Source organism: Accipiter gentilis, chromosome 16 (genome assembly GCF_929443795.1).
Source record: "Accipiter gentilis chromosome 16, bAccGen1.1, whole genome shotgun sequence".
Taxonomy (NCBI): Eukaryota; Metazoa; Chordata; class Aves; order Accipitriformes; family Accipitridae; genus Astur; species Astur gentilis.
Genome location: NC_064895.1, coordinates 10,995,442 through 11,009,295, shown reverse-complemented (window position 1 = coordinate 11,009,295; position 13,854 = coordinate 10,995,442). Strand labels below are relative to the sequence as shown.

At 38.5% G+C, this 13,854-nt stretch overlaps 1 protein-coding gene across 2 annotated transcripts in view; it reads right to left on the bottom strand.

The window, feature by feature from the left end:
* Positions 1 to 1,308: 1,308 nt before the first annotated feature.
* Positions 1,309 to 13,854, bottom strand: part of TRAPPC12 (trafficking protein particle complex subunit 12) — a 58,233-nt gene continuing 45,687 nt past the window's right edge. For both annotated transcript variants that reach the window (XM_049818983.1, XM_049818982.1), the window contains exons 9-12: positions 11,013 to 11,111; positions 5,480 to 5,580; positions 4,597 to 4,684; positions 1,309 to 3,228 (exon numbers count right to left, since the gene is read on the bottom strand). In XM_049818983.1, coding sequence (XP_049674940.1) covers positions 2,986 to 3,228; positions 4,597 to 4,684; positions 5,480 to 5,580; positions 11,013 to 11,111 — 531 coding nt within the window. In that variant the 3' untranslated portion in view covers positions 1,309 to 2,985. The remainder of the gene's footprint in view (positions 3,229 to 4,596; positions 4,685 to 5,479; positions 5,581 to 11,012; positions 11,112 to 13,854) is intronic.

Genomic DNA, 13,854 nt, shown 5'->3' with positions numbered 1-13,854 from the left:
TGTTTGTTTTTTAATGGCTGTTTGACTCTGACTGGGATCATAAATTTTTATTCTCTGCCGATCAGAACACAGGCTGTCATTTACACGTGCAGTGAGTATAAGGCACTACTGAATCAACAAAGGAAACGTGTTGCTCCTTGACTGTAAAGAGGCAAGTGGCTTCAGCATGCTGGATGATGGTGGATCATGCTACCTTTACTTAGAAAAGACAAATCAAGCTTCCTGAAAGCACAGACGATAGTATAAGAATATCACATGACACCTGGCCTTCAGTTAAATGCATGGGAATCTCTGTTATAGGATATTAATTCACATATCATTGTAAAATTTTTTAACTGGAACCATGGAATGGTTTGGGTTGGAAGGGACCTTAAAGATCATCTTGTTCCAACTGCCCTGCCATGGGCAGGGACACCTTCCGCCAGACCAGGTTGCTCCAAGCCCCATCCAACCTGGCCTTGAACACTGCCAGGGATGGGGCAGCCACAACCTCTCTGGGCAACCTGTTCCAGTGCCTCACCACCCTCACAGGGAAGAACTTCTTCCTTACATCTAATCTAAATCTACCCTCTTCAGTTTAAAGCCATTACCCCTTGTCCTGTCACTACATGCCTTGGTAAATTGTTCAGTGCTCTCAAAGTCTTTGAGAACAATGGTGGTTACATACCAGGATTTCTATCTATTGCCTAAGAAACCCTATGCCCAAGAAAAGTGACCTTTGCTGGAGAAAACATACTAGTAAAGTTACTTATAATGAGTACAGTGAGTAACATACTGTATCAGATTAATAGTTGTGACAAACTGAAAACCACACTGATTTCAACTCAGTTATGACAATGTAAACTGAGAATTCGTCCAATTATTGTTAAACCTTGTCTAAAATCGTAGCAATATTTAAAACAAGTGTAAAACTTCATGAAGAGTAATGCAAAAGTAACTACTTTTATTTCACTGTATTTTAATACTCACTAAAGAAATGTAAACAGTGTTTAAACCCAACTGGAGCAGGTGATGCTGAATCTTTTGAGTTTAGTAGTGGTGTCTTAGGACAAGCATACCCAGGTGCTGCACAAGTTTAATTCAGATCCAGCTGTGGAACCTAGAGGCCAAACCAGAAACAGAAATACCAATTTCATTTTTTTCAGTGGATTGGTACATAATTAGCCATTGTTTCAGTGTACAAGTATGACCCGTAAAACATATATATCCTGTAAAAATGGAACAAATTCTGTCTCTCTAAGCTGTAGGCTTACATCTTTTGAGGTGACTGGTGATTTTTAGGCATCCTCATTTTTTTGCATGTCCAGCTTGCAGCAGTTTTCAAACAACCTGTTTTGAGGACAACTGTTTGGCCCCTGTATAGTATCTCCAGTCAGACAAGCATAAAAATGTTACTAGTTACTTAAAAATACAGGTGCGGGTGTTTAAAGATGATGATAATTAATTGATGGATGTGGCATAAAAATGTAACAAATACAGTTACAGAATTGTCCCATGGCAGTGATTTATGACAAGAAGCTACTCCAACTGCTAAACATTAAATCTCAAAACAATAAAAAAACCAATGATCAGATGTATATATTGTATTCATGTACAAGGAATGGGAGTATCCGGACTGAATCTTTACAATGCAGATGAAGGGAGAAATGTGGGCAGAGATGTGAAATACACTGATACCAAAGTGGTACTGTGATGCCAAAAAATGTGTGTTCCAAGGGATGCCAACTGCATGCCGATACTGTCACATCACTCACTGCCTTGTGTCCTGCTCTGCGTCACCCTGTTTGCTTCCGCTCTGTGTGGCCTAAACCTTAGATACCTCTGCCTCACCCTGTCCATCGTTTTCCCTGGGAAATACTTTCTGCATGGTGTTTTCACTTGGCAACAGGAAAGGAGAGGAACTGAGCTGAAATGGGTTGTGTTTCCACTCTGCCTAACTGGCAATGCTCCTTTCTCGACCCATCAGAATGCCAGAATGGAGGAGCTACGCCTGTCTGCACCAAGAGGAATCCACAGGCTCTAGGGTAGGCAGGAGGAAGACAGCTGTAGTATAAAAAGAGCTCACATACATACACATGCACAAATTAAGGGGTTCCTAGAACAACCTTGTGGCATCTGCTGGTAACATCCAAGTAGAGATGTTGGCCAGAGTGGGAGAGAGGAAGAAAGCATTGAAGCACGCATTAGTTTGGGAACAGAGAAATCCCCCACTCCCACCCACAGCTTTCCAGAATCCAAATGCTTTAATCTGAAAGATTTAATGGTGTCACAAAACCAAGAAAGTATAGGGACACCAGCTGGTATCATTCAGATGATATAGTCCCTCATACTGGGGGGAACTATATGAATCCGTCGCATGCCGTCTGGGCAACCCGCTTTAGGTGGCCCTGCTGGACTGGGGGCTTGGACCAGATGACCTGCAGTGGTCCCTTCCAACCTCAACCATGCTGTGATTCTGCACGGTGGTTATCAAGCAACCTCCTCTGAGAGCTGTGGACATACAAAGTGTAATACTCCATAGTTTGATGGGGGCAAAATGAGACACACACAGTAGAAGCAAGTGAAGAGAAGTGCATTCAGAATTTCATTTCTATAATACACATACTGATATTCTGTCAATAACTCTTAGCTGATGAAATTGGCTCATGTGATTTGCTCACTAATTACTGAAAAGCTGTAACAATCATCAAGACAATATAAGGTCAAATTCAGTTTTTCTTATAAAAATTCTGAGTATTTGACTGTGTATGTATTAGTACACTGTAATGAAGAATAACTAAACAGTAATAGACTTCTCAAGATGAAGCTGGCTCTAGGTCAGCACAAAGTCTTCACAATGATAGGACTGCTAGAGACAACAGATTCTGTAGTAATGCCACTGAATATTCATAATGGAATAGATTTTATTTCACATTTACACATTAGCAAGAGTATATACAATTTAAAAAACCCAGCCTTGCTGGAAAAAAATTAGCTGGAAATGATCTATCCTAACTTGAGACACTGAGTATTAAAGCTATCACCCTCTTTGATAGCTACAGCCTCTAAAAGTGCCTGCTTCTTCTGCATACTGCGAGATGACTCCAGTTCATACATAGTTGTCAAGTTGAAGAGAACACTCTCATGCAGGTAGTGTTTAGGGTCCTGCTGAACCATTCCTTCCAATTGCCGGAGGGAATCCTTTAGTTTTCCCAGATAAAGAAGACAAACAGCAGCATTGTTATTAGCCTAGAGAAAAATATATTGTAAATAAATAAATAAGTGTACATATATGTGTGTATGTATGTATTTACAAGTGATGAGAGAGAATGAAAAAAAGAAGTCTAGCATCTGGAGTTACAACAGATTTACTATGTGCTAAGAATTACTATTTTGTGTGCGTGTGTGTGCAAGTAACTAAAATACATTATCAATCATACAGTCCAATCCTCCTCTTGTTATTCTCAAGATTTATGCTGTGCCAGTATGACCCGCTGACTTCTAAGAGCTGAAACTCTGAAAGACAGTCTAAAATGAAATATAAATAGTAGAGGACGTTAGTCAGTTAATTTTGAAAGTCGGCTGAAACAGATTTCAGAAACTACATGAGCCTCTACATGCTGTCATTTTCATCGTTTTTTTAAATGACTTCACTATATCTTCAGAAGTGTTTTTCTCTCTGGCTTACATATAGAATATCCACGTAAGCAACAGGAAGAAATTATCACAAAGGCATCTACAACTGACTTCAAGTAAATTCAGCAAATAGGTCAGTCTAAATACATCATAAATGATCAAGTCAGTTTCCATTTTCTTTACCACATAGAACAGGTTTCCAACAGTACAAAGTCATATAACATGTTTAGCAGCAGAAACTTTCACACTTTCTGAAAGCTGCAGATAAAGGAAGAACACAGCCTTTTTAAAAATTCTTTTTTTCTCTCCCTTCAGGAAACCTTACTGATCTTGTGTGATTTATAATACAATTTTACAGCCTGCAAAATGATGCAATTCATGTGCTTCTTAAACTCAGTCCCCTCAGTCTTTAAATGGCCTTGGATCAGGCTACTGGGGGTAAGCTGTCCCAGTTCTTAGGAACACTTTTATATGACCATGCACTGAAAGCTGCCAAATGTAGAAAACCCAAAAGTAAATAAACAGCTCTTTGATCTCCTCTTGTGATGGGAATCCAAGGCTCTGATATGCAACGTGTTAAAAATGACATGTTTAAAATTACAATATCCCTTCAATGTTGTGTGAAATCAAGTTAATCTTATACACGTTGGCAGCTGCCATTTCTTTTTCTGACATGCACGTCTACGCTAAAAACAGTGAATGCAAAAAGAAGCGCTTTTGCGAAGATCCCGTAAAGCATAATGTCTCAGAATTTCTACATGCATGCCTAAGTATTCATGCCCTTCATATAGACTGGTTCTTCATTTCCCATCCCATTTTGTATCTTATCCTTATGTATACTAAAACCCCTTTGGCACACATGCCACATCCAATTTTTCTCCAAAGCTCTGAGCATACTCTGGGTACTAATTAAATCCACGCATGAAGCATTATGAGAATAATTTAGGTGTTCATTATAAATGTAGCAATTTGGAGATTTACCACAGCATTTGATGAGTCGATCCTTAAAATTTCTGTGAAAAATCGATGAGCTTCTGCAAAATTATTCTGACCAAGGTGGAGAAATGCTCTAGAAAGTAAGTGACATATGAATGAGTTCTCTTCAAAAACTCAAGGTGATAATATATTCTAAAAAGAATGGACACCATTTTTTATTTTTCCTGTTATAGATGTGAGAGTTTCTGACATTTGCTCTTCACGGTGTAATTACAACCAGCAAGGAGACACTGATTTACAGACAAATGGAATGACAACTTGGATCATTTGGCTATTATATATTCTGCCTACCAAAGCAAGTCTTCATTGTGTTTTTATTAATTTAAATGCAGATACTCTCTTCCTGGAATTATTTCTCTTCATGAAATTAGCCACGCTATATAATTTTCAGAGCCCTTTTAAATAGTATTTTCTAAATATATTAAGCCAATGTGCTAACCATTACAAACTGAGTCCCCTATCATGCAGCTTGATTTACTACAATGTTTTCCAGCATTCTTGGAAACTACCAGGCAGTAATTTTACTAGCAGATCTGACTGGAGGATAAGGGCCCAAAATAACTTCTCCTTTCCTAAAAATTATTTATGCAAATGTATACTGAAAAAGCAGAGTGAAAATATGCAATGCCTGGAAGAATGAGAAAAAGCTTTGTAAAATCAACTGAAGGATCACAATTTCAATACAGGATAATATGACTGTACCAAGTAATACAGATCTCCTGGGTCTATATGCTATTCAGTCTCACTTATGACAGATGTAGTTACATAAAACAGAGAAAGAGAACAGGATTGTCTCAAGGGTAGTTTAATGCTCACAATGCATACTTTGAAAAACTATATTTTAAAGTTTCATTTAGCTATTATCTACCTGTTCATTAAAACCATAATTTGGCTCTGTAGTCCATCCAATTTGTGAGTCACTTTCTCAACGTCTTGAAAATATTTTTCTGCAGTTTTTATGTCTCCAATCTAGACAGTAAAATCATAAGAAAGTTACCAAAAGAAGAAGAAAAGAGATCCAGCCTGATTATATCTTTTACAAAGGATACGAACATGAAAACATATCAAAGTCCATTATCTAATTGTTTGGTACCAAGCTGACTGGGTAACATCTGTTATCAAACAAGGTATTTGAAGAGCCACATGAAGGTCATGAAAACAACAGCAAAAGCATGGGCAGTTTTATCTAAGGCAGTGTTTCTCAGTTGTGGGTTGTGGAGCATTTATGGACTGGATGGCAGGGGTGCCTCACCTCCTCGTTTGTAACTGACTCTAGAGTTTGTAAAATTAGCTGAAAATGAGAAAAGGTCAGAATTACTTCCAGTGAGACTGGGCGTTACTCTGCAAGAAGTGATGACAGACGCTGCCCACAGGCAGGAGCTGTCAATAAGGCAAGAGAACTGGAATACTGTAGCCTGGCAGCTAGCGTAGGACCCATACTCAGTTAACCCACAGCTTATGGGTCATAGCCAGGGACCACAGGATGACTTCAGTGCCTGAGACCAAAACAGGTCAGAAAACAACCCCAATGCAATGGGCCCCTGAGGGTATCAGGGAGACAGTCCTTTTGCAGATTAAAAAATACCTATGAGTGTATCATGCAGGCTGAAGGAATGAGAGATTTGAAAGCTGGCATAAAGAGGAGCAGATTTTATGGGAGGGGGGGATGGGGAAGGGGATTCCTAGAAAGGAAGGGGTATTTCACCTAAGGGTATGTCACATACATTGCTATTTGACATGAAAAAAAAAAATTTGAAGAAGGCCCCTTTGATAAGTAAGTTAGCAATGTATGTTTCATAGAAGGATACGCTCATACTTTTGGTAATGTTTCACAATACAGTATTTAATTTGGGGCTGGAGAGAGGGAAGGAGAAGAAAACTTAGTACTGAGTAAACCAAATCTATCAAAAGGAGTAAAACTAAACTAATTCAGGAACATAAAGCCATGGAAACCAGGCAGCCCTCAGGTGGGGAGATTGAAGGGGCCCTCAAGAGATCACCTGTTTGTTCAAGAACAGGACAACATTACCAAAAATGTTTGTGACAAATGTGTTGAAGTCTCCTTAAAGCTCTCAGATGGTGAATATCACACAGCTCCCTAGGAAACTTATTCCGTAATTCTTAAATAGCCTTAGTATTAGAAAATACACTCTAAGTCTATTTTGCTGCACTTTTCACCTCAACTTTTTGTCCTACCCATAGTGGTCAGGGAGAATAGTACAAGTCCTCTTTCTTAACAGCCTTTTACATACTTGAACATTTTTATTGCACTTTCTCCTATGTTTCTTCTTCTAGAATGAGAATCAATTTTCAAGCAAATCAGTGTTCACCCCTTTCTCATAGAAATTGCTTTCTGGATTCTCTGATCATTCTTGCTGTTCTTCTCTAACTCTCTCCTGCTACTTCGCATCCTGAGTGCCCACATAAGAGGTCATAACACTCCAACTGATCTCTCACCAGCAGCGAGAATGGAAGAATTACTTTGTTTCACATGCGAATATGAGATTTCCTTTTATGTCACAGTATTTTGGAAGTCTGATCTGTTTACTCATGTGTAGTTTGCTTACCCTTAGCCTAATTCCTTTCCACGGAACAGTGCCTTGCTGTTGTTTCCCATTTTGTTTTTGTATATTACTCCCAATCTTTGGTAGTATTTTGCCTTTGCTGTTTGAATCACAGCCAATTTAACGTTTCAGTTTCTCAACTTGACAAGATTATTTTGCATTCTGATCCTGCCCTCCATAGTGTCTGTACCACTCCCAGCTTAGTATCATCCGTATGTTTTACAAGCATGCTTCTAATTCCATCATACAAGCACCTAACCAAAAAAAATAGAAACACTGCAAACCCTAAAGAGATCCTGGTGGAAAAGATCATCTAGCAAGTCTTTCTAGTCTACCAGCGAGCAACTTTCCAAGTACACTTTTCAGACACAGCAAACATCCATCTTAAGCTTTCATCTAGATTTCTTCCCAATTTGCTTATAGGAGTATCACAGTGGCAGTATCCAAAGCCCTACTAACATCACTAATATAACAGATACTGCTACCTCTAACCACAAGACTTCTCCCTTGACAACATAAAGAAATTATTCTTCTTTACCTTTAGGGGATGATCCAATTGTACACTGCACTCAAAGATGCAACTCTCCAGCTACCAAAGCATTTATGGAATACCCATTAATAGTCTATCTAATGAAACAGATGCATTTCTCCCAGATGTTATGTAACTGGACTCAAACAAAACAAACATTATTCATTCTAAAAACTTACACATTCAGTTATAATGACAAAGGATACAACTTCTCTCTATAAATACCACTGAAGTGTAAACCACCAAGAAAATAATTACATTTAAATAAAGGAAAATGCTGGCTCAAGTGTAAATGAATCCATCCTTGAATATTTTTAGCCTGGAAATTAGAAGGAAGCCCCTAACCATGAGAATAATCAATTTCTAAAGCAAGCTACCACTTTGCTCCACTGGGAGCTTGATGAGTCCAAATCTAATATGCTCTGAGACTAATCACACCTTACTTGTGATCATGAAGTGTTCTCATTTCTTAGCAGCATCTAGTATCTTCTCAGCAAATATGCCAAACTTTAAATTCTCATTTTGCCCACTGAGGGGAACAGTTTATAATGTTTTTCTTTTTTTTTTTGGCAGAACATTTAAAAGAAAGAATTAGTTTTAATTAGTCATTAAAATGTTAAAGTGGTCTTCATCACTTAATTTTATTTAACTTAGTTCAGAAAACGTGACTTCAGTATCTAATAATAATTAGCACTTTGAATAAAAATGAAAATTCCTCTGTTAACCTCAAATAATCATATCTTCTAACAAGGAACCTCCAATATACTATGCGCTTAAGTTTGTTGTTTGTCTGGAAACCAAGGCTATTTTTCTTAAGTACTCCTAGGATTTATGTATTGCTTTTAACTCTGTTTTGCAGCAATCTGTTGCAGAGGGTAAGGTCAGGCAGCTTTCCACTTTCTAAATTCTTTAATGTGGTTATTTAAATGGCAATTTTGGATAGGTCAGCCAGCAAGCAGAGTCTATTAGCAACACACAGTATAGTCCTAGAGACTAAAATGTATTCACTGTTTCCCCATCTCATGTGAATTTCTGTTTTACAGGTCAGGTGATTGCTGACAGAATTACAGTGCTTCTGAAAATTTCTCTGTGATGGCCTCTGTCTTTTCCTGCATTCTCCACTTCTCATCCTCATTTCCCACTTACATTAAGGCAACAACTAAAGGCCGTACATCAGATTTAGGCCTCTTTATGCCCCACTACATGTGAAGATAAAGAAGACATGGTGCCTTACACTAGTAAGCTCAATTTAATTATGAAAAAAAAAAAAAAGACACACAAAGTAAGGTTTTATATGTTGAAAAAAGGTTACCTTTTTTTCCTGTTTAAGTCCTGACTTACACTTCATTCTACATTATTGCTTTGTTTCATACGTGTGATATCTATTGTCAAACAGTACCTGTGACTGATAAGCAGCTAAAATCTGGCTCCCTTGTGCCTCTCTTGGGTAATGTTCAAAGTTAACAGAACAGTCTGAGGTTATCTGGGAATCACTACGTGGTTTTGAGAATGTTTGTGGCATTTGAATACGAGAAAATGGCTTTCCCATTTCACCTGCAAGATGTTTTATTTTTTTTTCAGAGCGCCTCTTCAACAGTGCACACATACTGCACAATGATCTTACCAAAATGATGGTGCCCAGGCCTGCAACACATTTATCCTTCTTTAATTTGAACTTCTTGGTTTTGTTTACCTGCACACTGCTTATTTCTCTTAAAACACCAAAATCTTGCATCTGTTGCAACTGAGCCCTCCAGACAGAGCTGAATATTTTGTCACAAAAAAAGACAACGTGCCAAACAATAAAAATTTATCTCCTTAAGGTGCTAGAAGGAAGGAAAACATTTGAATTTAGAAGTGATGCTTTTTATTAACTACTATCTAGGATCACATGAAAATACCGAGGGCTCCTCATACTCCCTTTTGCTATGTCCAGTTCTGATAGTAAGACCACTAAATACGAAAGGCTTGTTGTCACAGCCAACATTGCAGAGGTCCATGACTTCAAATGACTGCATACGGAGCCTGCAAACACCACTTTTGGAACTGGATGGATGTAATTCTTTCTGAAGTTAGGAGATGCTTTCCTCCTGAGAGTGAAAATTTTTCTATAGCAAACCGAGCTACTAACAGACTGGAGAGTGTGACACTATGGCACTCTTGTCAGCAAGGCAGTACCAGTAACATACCCAGTTGTTTTCCCAGTAAGACCAGAACTATTAATAACTTGTATTTCCAATAGTATTATACATATTTACAGTACCATTCTTTAATATGCATAACTACTAGGTTACTTATTTAGGTAACAGTTACTGCACGCAGCCAGTGTCATAAAATTACTCTATAGTGATGGAGATCCACTTCAAACCAGAGACTTTTAAAGACAAACATGTCTACCATACTGTGAAAACATTTTCCAGTTGAGAACTGAAAATCTATAAGTGAGTTTGAATAACATTCTATGATTTCAAGCAAACAATATTAATGATTTAATTATCTATCAAGAGTAAATTATACCATTTCAATATAATTTTATGACATGAATGCCACAGATAAGATTGTCTGTAAATATTCCACAACTCAGAATTAGATTTATAGTAAGTAATAAAAGGAAGTAGATAAAAAAGGAAAAGTTTGAAATATTGGTATCAGAAATATGAAAGAACAGCAAAGAACTTGTAAGATACTAAAAATTAAAATAATCGGATACTAATTATTTAGATGTATCATTGTCTGATAAACAAAAAAGTACTACTGCACTTACACCTTTTTTTACCTATTATCATAAGTACATAGCTACATGGAAATTTATTATACTTGTGCAGTCCTGTTTTTTCTTTTAATGCGCCCTCCCTTGTCTTCTCAGGGATAAAACCTGGACAAAAGAAGGAAACTCAATTTTTTTCTAGATGAAGATGGCAGTTATACAGTATGACTGAGAGCTGCATGCAGTTTGAGACAGTAAGAAATAGATTTTTAGTGAAATTCTGGCTCACTGAAGTCAATGGGAGCTTTACCATTAGTTTTAGGGAAAGCAGGATATTGCTCTGATTAAATTATTACATAATTTTCTACAGTGTGTTCTCTGTTTGCTAATATACATGCATGTACTTTTACTATTATAGGTGCTTTATATTTCCCAACTTTAATTAATATCACATGGTAGAATTTTTTTTTTTGTTTTGACCACTGCCTCTACAGTTTGATACATGCCCTATAAAAATAGCTGCAGTTTTACATGCAACAATTATTCACTACATAGCTGTCAACAGCAATATTACCTAGCAGACTTAGAATAAAATGCATACCTGAAGGAAAATCCTTCCAATTCCACTCAACAGCTGAGGCTCTTGCTGTGGGTAATATTTGATGACGGTGTGGTAAGCATCTACAGCAAGCACATAGTCCTAAGGGGTGAAAAGCACACGACCAGATATTTAAGCTCAGCATTCTTCAGCCTTTATGTTGCCTTCTTGTTAAAGACACATTCAAACAGAATTAAAGTAATTGCAACTTGTCAGTGGGACAGAATTTCTACCTATCACTGCAGGCACTAGTAGCTGACTATATTGGTCTTTTCTCAGTTATACTGGAACTGCATACACAGGAGATTTTTTTTTTTCTTTTCAACTGGATCATATTCTGTTTGTAGCTAAATGCCAAAAACAAAAAAACCCTCAGCATTGCCTCTTCAGCTTAGATTATGATTTAGGATGAAAGTCGAAAGCCTTCTGTATGACTGGGGTATACATACTTGAGAAGTGTCTCATGTTTCAAATATATGTATAATTCACATGATTTAACAAACTATGTTCTGAAGCTTTGGGAACTGCCTGTGCAAATGCTCTTAACTTGTGAAAAATATAACATGACAGAAGCTGCAATTCATGCACATTTTCAGATGACAAACTAGCACTACTGCCAAGGGAAGCAAGACCTTTTCTATCCCTCCACCCAAACCCTTATTCCCTTCTACCCTACCATGTAAAAGTAAAATGAGCAGGTATTCTAAATAGAAAACTGACTTGTGCTAAAACGAAGTGAGGGCTGGCCTGGTTCTGAACTCCAGAAAGCTTTGCAAGTGACCCCAAACACACACACACCTGCACAAAGAGCATGCTGGCAAGTGGCAGCTCTGAGATCTGCCTGCTCAAGACACAGTGCAAATGCACCCTCCAGATAATGACCAGTGACAGAAGATTAAACAAACTCATGGTCCCACTTCCCACAGAAAGAAATGCCCATATGACTGGTTACTGCAGTCCAGCTGTTTCATGGTTAAACCACAGTAATTCAATGGTCTGGGCAGTAAATGACTTCTAGAGCCTGACTACGTGGTCTTTGGCAGGCATACATGAGAAACCCTGCATGTGCTCTACGCTGACTGGAAGACACATAGTAGGTACATTCATGGGGCACAGGGTTGCACTAGCATCAGCTATAGCTTCTTGGAGAAATCCCAAGCAGAGGCAGAGAAAGCCTGCCCTTGCTTATAAAAGCCAGGCATATGCAAAGACAGACTCCCTGTGCTGTACTGATCTGGTTGCTTCCTTACAGTCCTGCCCTTCAGCTTAATACAAGAATTTGTGGTAAGTGTTAGGAAGCAAAAGACATCAAAGAATAATCTTGCAGAACTGCACAGACATCATGGGATACTCTCTACACTACCATTTTTCTTGGCCAAATTATAGTACTCATTTCACTTGTCCCTAATGTGGTCACAGCTACTGGTAAAGGTACTTTTCCTTCATCTCCTGCCTAGTCTGAGGAGGCAAAGTGCCCCAGATGTAATGAATTTCTTTTCCTGAAGAACCCTTTGTCCAGCTCTGGAGTCCTCAGCACAGGAAAGACATGGACCTGTTGGAGCTGGTCCAGAGGAGGGACACAAAAATGATCAGAGGGATGGAACATCTCTCCCATAAAGACAGGCTCAGAGAGTTGGGGTTGTTCAGCCTGGAGAAGCAGAAGGCTCTGGGGAGACCTTATTACGGTCTTTCAGTAGTTCAAGGGGGCTTGTAAGAAAGATGGGGACAAACTTTTTAGCAAGGCCTGTTGCAATAGGACAGGGAGTAATGCTTTTAAACTAAAAGAGGGTAAATTTAGACTAGATATATGGAAGATGTTTTTTATGATGAGGGTGGTGAAACAGGTTGCCCAGAGAGGTGGTCGATGCCCCATCCCTGGAAACATTCAAGGTCAGGCTGGACAGGGCTCTGAGCAACCTGATCTAGTTGAAGATGTCCCTGCTCATTGCAGGGGGCGGGGGGGTTGGACTAGGTGACCTGTAAAGGTGCCTTCCAACCCAAACTATTTTATGATTCTACTTGACCTGTGCACCAGGTCACCATTTGGAACACACTAATTATTTCACACACACAAAAAAAATCAAGTGAAGTCTTTGGAGTCTCATCCATATAAGAGAGAAGTTACATGTCCTACAATAGTAGAGGCTGATTTAAACAGCCCAGGAGGCAGTCTGCAGAATGATTCTTTTGCAAACAACCTGTATATTGTGGGTATAATGATTAATTCTGAACAGTTAAGAGTTTATTCCAATTCTAGTGTGCCTTGCCATGTTCATGCTTGCTACTGGTAATGGAAAGAGTTCAGAGCAAAGACAATGGGCTACATACACAAAAATGTATTTATTTAAATTCTGATTTATTTAGCATTCAGAACTCAACTGTGATGAAATTTATGCTACTAAAATTTTTCACAAATTTATGACTTAGGAAAAACTCAATTTTCACTGTAACAGCTCTCACTAAAAGGACTGCATTGATCATGGAGTCCCACTGTGTTCGGTAGCCATAAAAAACTTGTAATAGGGACCCTCTGATCTAGCTCCTTAGAGGAACCCCAGTCACGCTTGTATTAGCTATTAATATCGGCAAGAGCATCATTTATAAAATCTGAAGGATCATCTATGACTGTGAATTTTATCCCTTCAAGCATAAAATGTGCTCACTGGAGAAATAATTTTATTGTATCAAATTCTAGCTTTTGTGCTCAATGCCTTCCATTCTGTGGTCTAAAGCCGTCCCTTACCCAGCGCTCAGTCTCACGCACGCTCTAAGGCTTCGGCTACACAACAGAGGTGCACAGCACAACCATGAGGGACGGAGGCCTTACCGTCACATCCCCAAACGG